The sequence below is a fragment of the Bombina bombina genome, chromosome 1 (assembly GCF_027579735.1).
Source record: "Bombina bombina isolate aBomBom1 chromosome 1, aBomBom1.pri, whole genome shotgun sequence".
Classification (NCBI taxonomy): Eukaryota; Metazoa; Chordata; class Amphibia; order Anura; family Bombinatoridae; genus Bombina; species Bombina bombina.
The window spans coordinates 101152064-101169288 of record NC_069499.1 but is presented as its reverse complement, the minus strand read 5'-3'; the positions used below and the strand labels follow the sequence as shown (position 1 = coordinate 101169288).

The window sequence follows — 17225 nt, the reverse complement described above, 5'->3', positions numbered from 1 at the left end:
TAGACCAGGAGTCGTAAGAAAGCCTTTTTAAGCAGATCCGGTGGATTTACTCTCGCCGTTGGGCCCCATCACATCTATACCCGGCGACGCACTAACTTTTACACGGCCCGGAGCTAGACTTGTAACCGGGACTTAACTTCGTGCCTTGTCCGCCTAGGGGAATCCCTCCCCACCCTGACCGCTGACCTGGAACGCCACTCGGCGTAGTAACAGAGTCCCTTACCTACTCCCGTGTCCCACCGCCATTGCCAGGAGTAACCCACGCATGCAGCACTGAGGCTGCAACCGCACTATAAGAAGCCGGAGGACACCGACCCGGAGGTCACTTCTTTTACGGGTAAGGAGAGGGAAATAGCACCACCCGGGCTCAAACTAAAGACAGGGGGAGTGTAACAGGCCCAATTTTAACGGACAGGCATACACCCTGTGAAGACTAACCACCTAGCCTAAAGCCAGTGGCGTGGGGCCCACAGATTTTCACCAGCGTAGTTAACCACATGGCAGAGCAACCACGCGGCAGAGTATCTACTAACACTACACTGATCCTAGGGGTTATTGAGCTCACATTGCTGGCAGCACTGACACCTGCACCTGGCCTTTACTATATTCTATATTATTGGACATTACACCATAAATCAGCGCACCTGGTTTAGGTTTCTTCTCTTCCCTCATAGCCACATTTGCTTTGAGAAGGGGTCAGCAACATACCTTTACATCTTCCCACTGTATAAATACAATGAACGCAAAACGCTCTACGAAACTGAATAAACCCTCTAAGATGCACAACCACAGGGACAGTATGGTCGCTCAGTTTTTCTCGCCCCCTGCTACAAAAGTTAGCGACAGTGTTGAATCTGCTAAGTCACCAAAAAAGAGAGTTCAGACCTCACAATTACAAGAGGATGACACTGAGGAGAGCACACCTATCCCTAACACTATCCTCTCTACGTTGGCATCCAAGCAGGATATAGCCGACATAATTCGCTTGTGCATCAGGGAAGAGATAGCAGAAATAAAGCAGGACCTTCACTCAGTGGGCAACAGGGTAGAGGCCTTGGAAGAATTCACGGACCACCTTCAAGTGGAAATCAATGCAACTCAAGATTCAACTAACCATCATACAGCTCTTATAGCAGATCTCTTTGACAAAATTGAGGATCTGGAGAATAGGAGCCGCCGGAAAAACCTTAGAATTAGAGGTGTACCTGAGTCGGTATTACCCAAAGACTTCCCTATTTATCTCCCGGCTTTATTCGCACACCTCAGAAACACCACCCCTTCCACCGATATTCCTTGGGTTCGGGCCCACAGAGCCCTCAGACCGAAGCCTCCAGACACTGCTCCCCCCAGGGACATTATTATGAAGTTTAGAGAGTTCAATGAAAAGGAAGAGCTCCTAAACCTCTCTCGTAGGCACCAGCCTGTGAAATTCAGGGGGGTTGTTCTCCAATTTTTCCAGGATCTCTCCCAACGCACATTACAAAGGAGGAGAGACCTTGCTCCTGTAACGTCTCTGCTCCGACAGAAGAAAATTCTATACAGGTGGGGATTCCCCTTCCATCTCTATGTTCTTCATGGAAACAGAAAGCTAATCTGTAGAACCATGGAAGATGTCAACACCTTTTGCCAGGCACTAGAATTGGACCCCCCAGAAGATCTTTCCCCAGAGAACTCTCACGAACCCCCTAGAAAGAAACCTACAGGATCTGCCCAGAGAGAGTGGCAGCGTATACCTTCTACATCCCAATCTAAACCGCTGGCCAAGTCCTCCGGCTCGCTTCCTAGAGCCACAACTTAGCTGGTCATTTTTATTTTAGTTACCTCTACGATTTGAACAATCTGTTTGAGGCCCTGCCCGCTGCTACATTCTGGTCGTGGGGTAATGTATAGCCTCAATGGTCATTAATCTTTAACTGTTAAATGACTCCTGGTCCAGAAATTTTGGAAGTTTAGGAATTTAGGAATTATTGTATTGTATTGTTGGAATTATTTTATTACTGTAATTGAGCATTAGTTAGTCTTAAACGTATTATATTTACTTTGGAAAGGGTCATAATCCCTCCCTTCTAACACCAAAAGTTCAATGTCAGTATTAGTACCTAGAGTTTACATGAGAAAATGTATGTTTTACTTTATGTTTTTATTCATGTTTTTTTTGCTTTGTGACAGAGATCCGGGTCCTAGGGCCTACTCAACACAGTATACTTGCAATACCCTACACCCACGCATGAATGCCTATCACCTATCGCAGTCATCAAACTATAGACACCAGACACACCAATACCATGGAAGGCCCCACTAAAACTCTCACCTTACTGAGCCAAAATACCAAGGGCTTGAATTCCGCACAAAAACGCTCACTAGCCATGAGAGATTTACGTAGGAAAGGGGGTGACATTCTCTTCCTCCAAGAGACTCATTTTTTAAAACACAAGGAACCTAGCTATTTTGGAGGTTTCTACACCCAAAGTTTTCACAGCTCATTTGACCACAAAAGGCACGGCGTAAGCATTCTTATTAGCAGGCAGATTCCTTTTACACATATTCATACTTTCACTGATACAGAGGGTAGGTTCTTATGTGTAACTGGCACCTTGTTTGGCTCCCCGGTGACACTGGTTAATCTTTATGCTCCCAACACCAGACAACTCCCTTTTTTTAAGAAAAGTTTTGCTCAGATTTTAGACCACACAATAGGTGCACTATATCTAGGGGGAGACTTCAACCTCCCCATTCAACCACACTTAGATTCTTCGAACCCCCGGCCCACAACATCTAAACACACAATCAAACAACTATGGAAACTTATGCTAGACCAAACACTGTTTGACACCTGGAGATTCATCCACCCTGAGAAGAGGGACTATACCTTCTTCTCTGCCCCTCATAGTTCATATAGTAGAATTGACTACCTTATTACTAACCAAAGAGGCCTTTCCAATGTATTATCTTCCAAGCTCTCACATACCGTATGGTCAGACCACTCGGCAGTATTAACAACACTTAAATGGCCATCGGCTCCCAGTGGCAACTTCCAGTGGAAACTAGATGAGAAACTATTAGATTCCCCAACCCTGGTTTCCAATTTAGAAAAGCTTCTACAGGAGTATTTTAGATTTAATTCCCTACCGGAAACAGACCCTTTTGTTGTCTGGGAGGCTCACAAATGCTTTATCAGGGGGGAATTCATAAAACAACAAGCACAAGCTAGAAAGAATGCACGGCAGGTGTATAAAACATCCACTGACCTCCTAGCCAAACTTGAATATGACCATAAACGAAACCCTTCCTCCCCCCATCTTTTAGCCGACTTAATGAAAGCCAGGAAAACAGTTCATGACTTACAACTTAGTGAAGCTAATGCATTGGCCTTATTGACTAAACAAAAATTTTATTTCGAAAGTAACAGGGCGGGAAAACTCCTAGCGCGCTCCTTAAAGCTCAAAAAACTTAAAACCTTTATTCATGAAATTAAATCCCCAACGAACCAAACTGTTAATACCACCCCTGAAATACTTTCCCAATTTGAGGCGTATTATTCCAATCTCTACAACCTCACTAACCCTGACCGCCCCCCCCGACCCCAGTAATGCCATAAACAACTATCTTCTAAACACCCCGTTACCGCAACTCTCTGATGCACAAGCGACAGAATTAGACGAACCCTTCTCATTGACTGAGCTCACAACCACCCTGAAAGATTTACCATCGGGCAAAAGTCCTGGCCCTGACGGACTCTCGGTCGCTTATTACAAAAAGTTTGCACCTAGCCTGCTTCCACAATTATGCCCCTTATTTAACTTAGTTGACCAGGAACACCCTTTTCTCCCCCCCATGCTGGAGGCGCATATTTCTGTGATCCCTAAACCTGGAAAGCCCACAGATAACCCCTCTAACTTTCGTCCCATCTCGCTTCTAAACGTAGACGTTAAGCTTTATGCTAAACTCATAGCCACCAGACTCAATAAGATCCTCCCCCAACTGATCCACACAAATCAAGTGGGTTTTGTCCCCCGAAGAGAAGCGCGAGACAACACCATCAAAATCCTAAACTTAATCGAATATACTCAGTCAAAAAACATCCCATCTATCTTTCTTGCCATCGATGCCGAAAAGGCTATCGATAGGTTGGATTGGTTGTTCCTTCGGTCAACGCTCACTCGATTTGGCCTGGGAAATAGACTCATTGAGAAAATATTTGCCTTATATCACACGCCGAAAGCCCGTATTAAGTTAAATGATTCTTTGTCAAATGCATTCCTTATATCAAATGGAACGAGGCAGGGCTGCCCCCTTTCCCCCATCTTGTTTATTTTGGCCATGGAGGTGCTTGCCTCCAAGATTAGGAATGACGAAAAAATCCACGGTATTCACATAGCAGACACTCACTACAAACTAACTCTCTACGCGGACGATATTTTATTTTCACTGACCTCCCCCTCACAGTCCCTAGAAGCACTTCTGCCGGTAATGAGTGCTTATAGCACCCTCTCTAATTTCAAAATAAATAAGCAGAAATCAGAGTTCCTAGGTATCGATATCTCAGACCAGACAGCCCAGCAGATCACTAATCTATACCAATTCCGGTCCCAACCTTCTTCCATAAAGTATCTAGGGATAAAGCTAACGACCTCAAAAGAAGCTCTATATCGCCAAAACCACCAACACCTTTTAGATTCCATTAGAACAGACATGGGAGCTTGGCGTAACAAATTCCTTTCCTGGCTTGGCAAAGTTCAAGCATTTAAAATGAGCATCCTGCCTCGCTTTTTATATATGTTCCAAACCCTACCCATCCAACCTCCCCTACACTACATTCGCAGTGTACAATCTTTCGTTAATGGCTTTATATGGGCCCATAAACGTCCTAGAATCTCTAAAACCACCCTCTACAGGAAAAGGGATGAGGAGGGACTAGGGGTACCCAACCTTTTATTTTACTCACAGGCAGCGCAACTAACTAGAATAGTCGACTGGTGCAAAAACAGTACTGACAAAGAATGGGTTAAGCTTGAACACGACCTATCTACTTCAAGAAGCCTGGGGTCGGTGTGCTGGACATATAGACAACATAGGACATTATCACCTCTCACACCCTCGTTAGTAACCGATACACTCTCCACATGGGACAATCTTATAGGTTCACAGAAAGGCATATCGACCTTACCCTCGCCACTTACTCCCCTACTACATAACAAAGACTTCCCTCCACTACTCCAAAAACGGTCTCTGGAATTGTATACACTAGCTGCGGGTTTACCCTGCCACCTTGTCCTAGAAAAAGGCACCATCATACAGAAAACCGCCCTTGCGGACAAAAACATAAGCTTTTTTGAAAGATGGTTCGAATATTTACAACTAGCCCACTTTTTCTCCCACCACAAAGATAAACATAATTTGGTTAGAAATCTAAACCCATTCGAAACACTATGCCATTCCCCATTATTAGCGCAGGGCACTCTCTCAAAGATATATAAAATCCTAATTGCCCTGCACTCCAAAAACCTTCCGTCATATACAAAAGCATGGGAAGCCGAGTTGGGGTATGAGATCCCATCTGAGACATGGGACATAATATTTCAGCAAATGGGGAAGGCCCCTTCCTCAATGAGCATCACTGAGACGAACATAAAACTTTTAGAAAGGTGGTACCTTTACCCTAGCAGGCTCGCTAAGATTTACCCCCATACAGATCCACTATGTTGGAGAGATTGCAAACAAGTAGGAACACTCCTCCACATCTGGTGGAATTGCCCCACACTTCAGCCTTTCTGGCTGGACATCCACAGGGAAATTCAAAAGGTCCTCACTATCACTATCCCCTTTAACCCTATAACGCTATTATTCAACAAACCCCCTAAGATCAAATGCAAATACAGACAGGTCTTATTATACATTATGTTAAGTGGGGCTAAGCAACTGGTCCCTAGACTGTGGAAACAGCAGCATATTCCTACCCGGAAAGAGTGGGTGCAAAATGTCACTCTCCTTCTTTCCCTGGAAAGGTTTCACTATCAGAAAACAAAAAGGATGGATTTCTACTGCGCCATGTCTTTCTATTGGGAAACATACACCCACACACTTGCTAGAATTCCACCATAGCTAACTAATAACTCTCTGGTACTCAGACACCCTGTGCAGCCAAATAACCCCCGTAGTCCATAGCAAAACTAGGACCTCTGTCACATTGCTTAGTTTAAATGTTAAGTGGAAGTTTCATCCACAAGTGTTATTCTAAAAAAGAAAAATTACCACAAGCTACTACGAACTTTGCCAGGACTTTATGTGGGACTTTGCCAATACTTAGTCCCTTGGATCTGTATACAACAGATAGAACTGATCCTGCCCTTTGTACCTCTCTTCTTCATTGTATTATTGTTTATGATATACCACGCCGGATTAAATCCATGGCAATTGTAAAATTATAATTTTTAATAAAAAATCTTTTTTATAAAAAAAAAAAAAAAAAAAAAAAAAAAAAAACACTTCCAGCAAACGTTTTATTTTTCAGTAATGTGAGAAAGTAATAAGAATATTACCCTTTACAGCAAGCATGATACTAGTCGTTATTAAAACACTGTAATCAGGCTTACCTTAAATAAATCCGGTATTAACAGCATTTTCTAGCATATTCATTTCTCTAGAAAAATTTAAACTGCACATACCTCATAGCAGGAGACCCTGCACGCCATTCCCCCAGCTGAAGTTACCTCTCTCTTCAGTTATGTGTGAGAACAGCAATGGATCTTAGTTACAACCTGCTAAGATCATCAAAGACCACAGGCAGACTCTTCTTCAACTTTCTGCCTGAGGCTAAAATAGTACAACTCCGGTACCATTTGAAAATAAACTTTTGATTGAAGATAAACTAAATAAATTCACCACATCTCTCTAGCTACTTCCTTTCTTGTCGAGAGCTGCAAGAGAATGACTGGGAGTGGCAGTTAGAGGAGGAGCTATATAGACAGCTCTGCTGTGGGTGATCCTCTTGCAGCTTCCTGTTGGGAAGGAGAATATCCCCCAAGTAATGGATGATCCGTGGACTGGATACACCTTATAAGAGAAAAAGATAAGAGTTCATCCAAGAGGGCCAGTGTTCTAAAATAAGTTGTCTACCGCGTAGGAATGTGACTACTACGTCACGTCCGGTGACGTTAATCAGCTGCTTGAGGTTTGTGGCGCTCACTGTGCATGCGCTAGAGGCCCAACCTCCTTAAAATAGCTGATGACAGACAGATGACATTGGGTTTCAGCTATGAAGTGTCACTATGAGATGCTCAGTGTTCTCAGGGAATGCATTGATGATGATCTCAAAAAGGCCTACAGGAAGCTGGCCCTGAGGTGGCACCTGGGTAAGAGGAAGCTGGGTAGACACTATTATTGCGTGAACCCCTTGGCTGTCCACTCACCCTGAATTAAGTAACAATAAATTAGCAAACCGCAACCTCACAAATATCACTGACGTGGAAGCAATAAACAGCCTCATGTTTACCCAAGACTTACATCTACCTCGGTCATAAGAACAGAATAGATTGCAACCTCACATCTTGTCCACTTTTAGAGAGAGGCAGTATAAAATACTGTCTCTACCCAGCTTCCTCGGGTAGAGTGCCACCTCAGGACCAGCTTCCTGTAGGCCTTCTTGAGATCATCATTCCATTCATTTCCTGAGAACACCGAGCATCTCATAGTGACACTTCATAGCTGAAACACGTACCATGTTTCCCACGCTGTGTTTTAAAATAAGTTGTCAACCAACGAGCTAATGCAATATCTGTTATCTCTGTATCTGTGAAGATGCAGCTCAGTCACCTATTGTGTCTTAAACAGCTGTTGTAGGAGGTTGGGCCTCTAGCGCATATGCAGTGAGCACCACAAACCTCCAGCAGCTGATTTCACGTCACCGGAAGTGACGTAGGTTGTGCATTCCTATGGTAGACAACTTATTTTAGAACACCGGCATAACAATGTAATAGAAGCATTACTATAGGCATGAATCTAACCCTTTTCACTGATTATTTTAAAAATTTTTGTTATATATATATATATATATATATATATATATATATATATATATATATATATATATATATATATATATATATATATATATATATACACACATATACACACACACTTTTTTTAATGGCAAAGATTACATATATGGCATTTGATTAGCTAAAGTTTACCATCACTTTAATGTAATACGATTAATCTCAAGTCACTATAAAAAAAGATTTATTAATAGAAATGTATTCTCTTCTGTTCACAAAGGGCCTGCGATACAAAAGGAAAAAAGTAATCCAGGTCACTTACATAAAGAATATAGAAAAACATAGGGCTCTTACCAGCTCTTGTCTCTTATCGTCATCTGTTGCTTCATCTGTGAGATGTGCAAATAATTCTGTAAGAAATTTCTCATCTTCCTAAAACAGAAAGATAGTAAAAACACAGTCATATTAAATAAATACATACAACTCTAGTGGCCTCATAACTAGGTGCACGTGCTACTCATTATGTACACTATAAAAGGAGAATCTCAATCTCAGTAGCACAGAAAAAACACACTGGTGGCTTCATATTAGGCGACACCCTGGGAGTGGGGAGCAAATAAGTTTCATTTTACTGTTAAACCTATATATAGAAAGTGTTCCTAATAAAAACAAATCTCAATTCATTTGACATGCTAGGTAATTTCTGTGAGCATTTAAGAACATATTTTCTATAATGTAGTAGAAAGTACAGTTACATGAATCCAGAAGACAAGCAATCAGGCCACACATTGGTAGTCATTTTTAAAGTATAAAATGTTTTATTGTTGCAAATTGTTGTTCCAGAAGTTAAAGACTGGCTGACCCACAAGGATTATTAACTGTAGTAAGCAAGTCAGAATAAACAAAAAGACAAAACAACAACAGTCAGTATGTTGTGCTACAACAGACCACAAATCCTACATCATGGCTGATCTAACAGTAAGAAAATAAGATAAGAACATTTTCTAGTATGTTAATAGTGCAATTTTAAAATGCTCTGCTTGCATTCAACTCCTTTGCTGGGGCTAAACACACAGTAATGGAATGGGAAATTTCTTTACATTAGTTCCAGAATTGCAATACCCTAATGTTAATTAGCGGCTACACACATGCTGCCCCCGATTTACTCAGGGCTGTGTTCAACACTGGACAATAGTTCTACAATAACATAATTGTCTTATTGCAGAAACATTGTTACAAGCACTGCTGTCATATAGTGCTCAATACACATGCACACTCCTGTGACTAGTTTAGTATTCACCCTTGAGAAAGTAGCTCCCATGAGGGGGGGCTTGGTACAATTCAAGACCATAATTAAATTATTTTTCACATGAGGGGTCTTGATAGTCATCTAGGTGTGAAGGAAGTTGAGAGCAAGAGAGTAAAATAACTGCCCTAGCAGCTGCTGTGGCTCCACCCCTTTGTGACATTACCACATTTGTGGCAATGTCACTGCAATCTCATTAAAAGCTTGGGAGTGCTGCCCACTATGTCACCAATGATACCAGTCTGTAGTGAGGGGGATTGCCGAAAACATCTTCTATTCAGTGATCCCCCTGCATGACAAGAACACCTCGTCATAGGCACAAAGGCCGCGAGGCACATGATAAAAAAACAAACAAACAAAAAAAAACTTGTGATGCTCATTGTAGCAATTATGCTAGTTATGAGTGCTTGTTCTTGATTATCAAGAAGTTAAAACAATGCTGCATTTAATTATATGTCCAATTCTATAACAAAGAAAAAAAAACTGCATGTTTGTACAGAATACAGACACAGGTGACCAAGTTGGGGGCACATTCAATGATAAGAGGCTGCAAACATATTTAACAAGATGTTGACCGTGCAGTAGGTTTTGCTTTACTGTGCCCATTAAGTAAACCTTGCTTAAAGTTATGCTTATTACACTTTTGGATTATTTTAAACATATTTGTATACAATTAAATGAGCCAAGCAATGGTGTTTATATAATAGATGTAGTAATACCCAAACGATATCAAGCCAGACATAAGAGTCAAGCCTGCAATTAAAATGACGTAACACACCTGGAATACCATATTGATGTGGTAGCTTATAAATAACCATAACAGCCAAGTGTCACAAGTATCAGCTCTAATTAGCATTTTATTGCTGCTTCTGTAATTAAAACAGCAAAACTCACCACTGGTTTCCATCTTTGCCACAGACAATCTGGAGTTGTTACTCTGGTAGATTGGGGATGGGCGTCAGCATGTGCAGTAAGGTGCAAATACCCTCCCCTATGATGCAATGGTCAATGGTATGTAATGTGCACATCTCAGTGCTTGCTGTAGACTATATCATCCCCTTGGCAATGAGCAGTATTCTACTACACAACACTTCTATATATGCTCATGTTTATTGTACAGTACTGAATTGCGCTATTGGATTGGTAAGCTTTACATTTATAAAATTCTTGTTCTGAGCAACTTTTACAATAATGTAAAAAAAAAAAGGCAATATGGTGTGAGTGCTAAAATAGACATTTATGTAATCTATATTGATAGTTAAAAAAAACAACACTATATTGAGTGGGGAAAAAAAAAGAAAAAGTGTTATTTCATTTAGTGAAAATAAAGCAAAATAGCAATATACATCTTTATATTGATAATGCAACTTTAAAAAGTTATTTGTATAAGCAGTGTTCTCCACAGAAAATTTTGCAAGCCATGTGGGGCAGTGTAATATTTTCTAATTTTATATCATTTTCAACTATCCAAAGCACAAATTAATTGCATAAATTTAACAAATGTATTTAATGATCATTTGTGTAATAAACATTTTTAATACTTGCTAATTTTAGCTTAATGGGACAGTCTACTCCAAAATGTAACTTTCATTATTCAGATAGGGCATGCAATTTTAAGCAACTTCTCCAATTTACTTTTATCGTCAAATTTGCTTGGTTCTCTTGGTATTCTTTGTTGAAAGCAAAACCTAGGTAGACTCGTATGCCAATTTCTAAGCCCTTGACAACATCTTGTGCATTTTGACAACTTTTCACAGCTAAACAGCGCTTTTTCATGTGCGCCATAGACAACAGCGTGCTCACTCCCGTGGAGTTATGAGTCAGCACTGATTGGCTAAAATGCAAGTCTGTCAAAATAACTGAAATAAGGGGGTAGTCTGCAGAGGCCTAGATACAAGGTAATCACAGAGGTAAAACGCATATTAATATAAATGTTGGTTATGCAAAAGTGGGGAAAGGGTAATAAAGGGATAACAATAACAATTATGGAGTACACTGTCCCTTTACAATTGGCTAAAACTTTAGCCGGATGGCCAGTAAAATCAACCAGGTGGTGCACTTGCTAAAAAGGTCCTGAGGAGAACACTGATAAGGCTATGGGTGGCTTGTATTCCAGTCAAAGCACTATGGGAACTGCTTGTTAAAAAAATATAAAAACAGTCTGTTCCATTGTTGTAATAAAAAAAAGCACTAAGCAGTGGGTTATACTTAATATAAATCAATGCAGTATGTATTATTCATAAATGTAAAAAGGATTTTACCTTTTATTTCTTTAACTTCATTTGTGAAGGGTCCATTACTTCCTGTCAAAGACCCACAAGAGGGCTGTGGTCTGTACAGAATATCTTTTCTTTTGAAGTGGTTGCTAGGCACCTGCACTATTTCCAGTCAGTTTATTGCCCATGCTCAGAAAGAGGACTTCTGCTGCAAAAACCATGTAGCAGTAGAACTTATGTTTTATTCTGGTAGCTCCCTTATCTTACTAAAGGCAATGGCCCATTTTTCAAGAAATCAAGTTTGCTGTTTTGACACAATCATTCTTTTTAGGTTTATTTAGATTATTATTATTTTTTTAACTAAAAAAAAATAAAAAAATAAACTAAAAGGGGCGCTGTTTCATATCCCTTTAACGCTAGTGGAAGAATTAAATTTGAGCTGTTATGCATGCTCATGGAATGCATCAGAACTGGCAAGTAAGAACATTATCTCTTAATAATGTGATGTTGATACAACAGACTAAATGTTGAGAAGGATGAACCGACCCACAAGTTGTTTTAAAGAAGTGTTCTCCCCAGGATCTTTTTAGCGGGTGCACCAGACGGCTGATTTTTTAAATAAAAATGAGCTTATATTAAAAATGTTACATTTGTATTGCACAAATTATCATTAAATAGATTTATGTTAAATTATTCAATTTGTGCTTTGGATAGCAGAAAATGATATAATATTAGAATATATTACACTGCCCCCCCCCCCCCCGGATACTTCGTAACTCCACCAGGCTGGCAAAATTTCCTATGGAGAACACTTGTTTTGTTAAATAAAATGTGTAGTTTTGTGTTTTAACAACTTTGCAATATACCTTCATTATGTTTCCATTTTCATGCAATTTCTCTCTAAAAACTGGGGGATTTTCTAATTCCCAGAGCTGGAAATGCATGCTGCAGACTTTTCAAGGCAAACTGTGTTGCCTATCTGTCCCTAACTAGTTTAACCTTTTAATGCCGTTATATTCCGTCACAACGGCACTGGACTTTAAAGACGTTATGACGGAATACAACGTCATCGCAAATGGCTGTCCTGAAGCCTACTAGGCTTGCAGGATTTGATCGCGGTTTGGAGGGCGTTCCTAGTGTCTTAGGAACGCCCCCCAGACCCGATCCCCTAATTGAAATCTCGCAATCTTTTGCACGATCGCGTGATTTCAATTTGTCTACATCGGAACGATGTAAATACTAATAAAATGGACCAAGGCAGGTGGTGTTTGCAGCAAACATGTTCGTTAGTACTCTTCATTTTTTTTTTTTATCTTTAACATTTTTAAAAGCTCTGTTAGATGAGCTGTGACTATTTTTGAAAAATTTATTTTTTTCTTAACAAATGAAGGTTTTCTTGTCAGACTCTATCCCCTATTCAACAAACAGACCTGTGGGAATTATCATCCAGTGACCAACAGCTGACATTTTAATTTTCAACGTAAACAAACTTTACTTAACACTTCAGGACAAAAAAATATATATATTTCCAACGTTTAATTGATGCTCATACACATGACAGAAACTAGATACAATGCCCATTAAAACGTTTGAGAATACATTGTAATCATGCCTTTTACATCAACATTCAACCCCCTTAAAACTGAACTAATTCTGAGTCTGTATATCCTGTATTTACACACCAATTTCAGTGCCCACACTAATCATACCTTATTGTTTCACTTAGTTTAAAGAAATTATGAAATTTGGGAAGATACACAACATGAAATGAAAAAAAGGGAATCATAATTTAGCAAAATATTTTAAACACGTTAATTAGTTTTGTAATATAAATATAGCTAGATATAGTCCAATCACACAGGCTTTGAAAAAAAATATATAAAAACTATCACACAGTAAAAGGATTTTATATTTATTTCAAGACCTGTGAGTTCCTGGGTCATTGAACTACCTTCTGTATACATTATGGAGCACCCAGGGTGACTGCATGACTTTGGATTTACATGTGTGTATTAGAAATAGATGATAGAGATAGCTATATAGAGAGATAAGTGCATTGTGGTGACTGCATGACATTTAGCATCAATTCACCTTCCCAAAACATCAAACACACCTTATATAGCAATGTTATTCAACTGACATTACCAAATGAAAATTAAGTACAGCATATAACCACAAAAATATTACATACAATGTGTGTATTATCCTACACCTATCCAAACTCATGTACAGTAGTGCAAATTAAATTAAAACCAAAAACAAACAAAAAAAAGAAATGCACTTTGATTCCAAATCAAGGCTCAGGACCCATTTCCTAGGTCTCCCGGTGTTTATTTAAACCAGGGGTTGACAATTTTGTTTAAAATATAGGAGCCAGTAAGAATATTTAGGAGCCAGACATATTTTTAGGAGCTGGACAGTGGTATTTGTATATAGATGTATGAAGAATATCCCAAAATGTTAGGAGAAAGGGGTACAATTCTAGTTTTATCAAGCCTAAACAGGATAAACAGGCTATAAAGCTACCTAAGATTTGTATCTTATGTCATATTTGACATCAGTTTGATTTGCTTACAGTAGCAGTGCTTTGTAAAAGTAAGCATTACAAACACATTGCTTCTGACACCATAAAGCACCCGGGATGAACAAAACCTATAACTAGGATATAAGCTGCTATTTCCAAAGGTAAAGAGCAGGATTTATCAACAAAGGGACAGTTTACTCAAAAAAATGTCCCCCCTTTAATTTGTTCCCAAAGATCCACTTTACCTGCTGAAGTGTATTAAATTGTTTACAAGTATTTCTGTTAACCTTATATTAGCATTTAAAATAGTTTAGCCTGTGGTATCCCCACCCATCCTGAATGTTTTTGGCCTTGAGGCCAAGCTTTGTTAACACAGCCAGCAGAAGAAATTACACTACCAGTAGGTTATAGAAGAGATAAGGTAATAAAATGGTAATTTTCCATTCTTCTCTCCAAGTATTGGTGATTGGTTTAAGGACAGCTATAAGATAAAGAAGCAGGTATATGTACACAATGTGATAAAGTAATGAGATCTGATTACACCTACAAGTTCAACCCATTTTATTAGGTTGTGGCTTCAAAACACAAATAAGCCTTAAAAAAAAACAAATCTCATACTTGTTTTATCAGTAACAGAGTGTAAAATGTAATTGGAAACACATTAAAGGGACACTAAACCCAAATGTTTTCTTTCATGATTCAGATAGAGCATACAATTTTAAGCAACTTTCTAAATTAACCCTATTATCAATTTTTATTCGTTCTCTTGCTATCTCTATTTAAAAAGCAAGAATGTGATGCATAGGAGCCGGCCAATTTTTGGTTGAGAACCTGGGTTATGCTTGCTTATTGGTGGATAAATGTAAGCCTCCAATAAGCAATCACTATCCATGGTGTTGAACCTAAAATGGGCTGGCTGCCAAGATTTACATTCCTTCTTTTAAAATAAAGATAGCAAGAGAACGAAGAAAAATTGATAATAGGAGTAAATTAGAAAGTTGCTTACAATTCATGCTCTATCTGAATCATGAAAGTAAAAATGTGGGTTCAGTGTCCCTTTAAGGAAAAAACTTTTTATAGTATACGGCCCCTTTAAGTCTCAGATTTCAAGCAAGTATGAAAGAAAGTTTGATATACAGCACTGAAGCATTTTGAAGAACACAAACTTTATGTCCTGTATTGGCGTTCATAAATGTTTGCCTATAAACTTGTGCTGCATTCAATAAAAAAATTATATTTCCATAACACATCTGTACAGATATACCTTGCTTTACATCGCTTCACTAATACAGCGCTAATATAGAGCTAAAGTTCAACCTCTAAGGATTTTGAAACAGTACTGTACTCGTCGTGAGATAGGCAACTGGAACCATATTTTTTTTTTATGCACAGTTTGGTCTGTGTTAAGAGCATAGTCAGGCATATTTTACTACATTAATTGTCACTATTTTACAGATACTGTACGGTTTTTATTGAATACTAATTAAACACCGTTTTGTGCTAGTGTTAAAATGAACGTTGCACTATTGCACACACACACATATATATATATATATATATATATATATATATATATATATATATATATATATATATATATATATATGTTAGTTCAAACTTGTTTTTAAACACACTGGCAAGTGAAAAGAAAGCTAAAACTGCCTTGTTTCACTTTACAACGGGGCTCTAGTCCCTAACCTGCTGTATGAACGAGATATACCTGTACTCTGAAAAGGAAACGTGCCTATTTAGAGGCTTTTATTACAGGAAAAGTATGCAGAAGTAAAGTAAGATCAATAACAAATCTAGCCAGCTTCTAAGACTTAACATTTTCTCAAACACTTGTGAACTTTCCACATTTTTTCAGATTAAATTACTACTTTCTCAGAATGGTTTAGACCATGAAATAAACCAGTTTAAATAATCTAGAATAGTGGACCCAAATGTAAGTATGCCTTTTGTAAATTGACATCACTGACAGTTTGAAATTCACTTAAAAGTGATGATAAATCCAAGCGTATATTAAAAAAAAAAAAAAAAAAAAAAAAACACACTAGGATTTACCATCATTAAAAATAAACATTAGTTTGTCATCACTTTAATGGTGTTAAACTCAACCTAGCTGTGCGACAAGTAGATCACTAAACAGTTGAGTTTTCCACCTCTAAACCAATAGCCGTGCTATGATATCCATTAACACGCACGACGATTGGTTTAGAGGTGGAAACGTCAACTCAATGAAGAAGAGCACTGTCCCATTTGCGGTATACTTGCAGCACATATAGGGCGAGTTTAACACCATTTTTAGCAATTGATGACTGAAACCAATGTTTATTTTATGTGATGGTAAATCCTAGTATTTGTTATACACTTGGATTTACCATCACTTTAATAACCTCATGACAAATAAAAAATAAACAAACAAAAGAAAAACACCTTTTCAAGATTAAGTTTATATTCAAAAAATGCTATAAAAAAAAAAAAAAAAAAAAAAAAAAAAAAGTTTATTGTTGCTTATGTGAGAGATGACACTTGAATGGTGTACAAACACCCCTAAAAAAAGCAAAAAACAAAACACTGATCTAGGTCCTATAAATAAAATAATTGACCTACCTGTAACATACCAACTATCTCCACTTTATTAAAAAATATGAAGGAGTGAAGTGTTGATAACATATTTTCCTCAAAAACAGAAGGAGTGGGAAGGACCACATCTTGAATGTATTGAACTCTGTATGTCTGATGAATTTTTTGTTTCAGTTCAGGATCCGATATGGGAATCACCTCCTTAAACTTTGCTGTCTTTGTTAGAAATTCCCTGTGTTTCCGTGGGGTTGATAAAGATGGGTCGTACTCTAGGCATCCAATTATGTCTATTATGCAGTCTTCAGAAAACATAACCTCAAAGAGTGCAGTTCGGTTTAAGAGGAAGATACCCTTGATAATTTCATATAAGTGGTGTAGTCCTTCTGTGTTTTCCAAGTCTTCACACACATGGAAAATTTCCAAGAGCTTTTTGATGTAACTCTCATTTTCCAGAGCTAGAGAAAGCTTCTCTCGTCGCAGGGGAGATGGTAAAGATGATGCAACAACTTCAGCAATCTCTTCTAATCGACTTAATTCACAAGGTGGCAACTCCAGGCCAGGAGAGGACATGTCATCAAATCGTTCCTCCTCAGATTCAT

At 38.6% G+C, this 17225-nt stretch overlaps 1 protein-coding gene across 2 annotated transcripts in view; it reads right to left on the bottom strand.

The window, feature by feature from the left end:
* The window catches only part of PPP4R3A (protein phosphatase 4 regulatory subunit 3A), a 168260-nt gene that overhangs the window by 127742 nt on the left and 23293 nt on the right, over window positions 1-17225 (bottom strand). For both annotated transcript variants that reach the window (XM_053697553.1, XM_053697554.1), the window contains exons 4-5: window positions 16654-17225; window positions 8349-8426 (exon numbers count right to left, since the gene is read on the bottom strand). The exon at window positions 16654-17225 is cut by the window's right edge and continues 46 nt beyond it. In XM_053697553.1, coding sequence (XP_053553528.1) covers window positions 8349-8426; window positions 16654-17225 — 650 coding nt within the window. The remainder of the gene's footprint in view (window positions 1-8348; window positions 8427-16653) is intronic.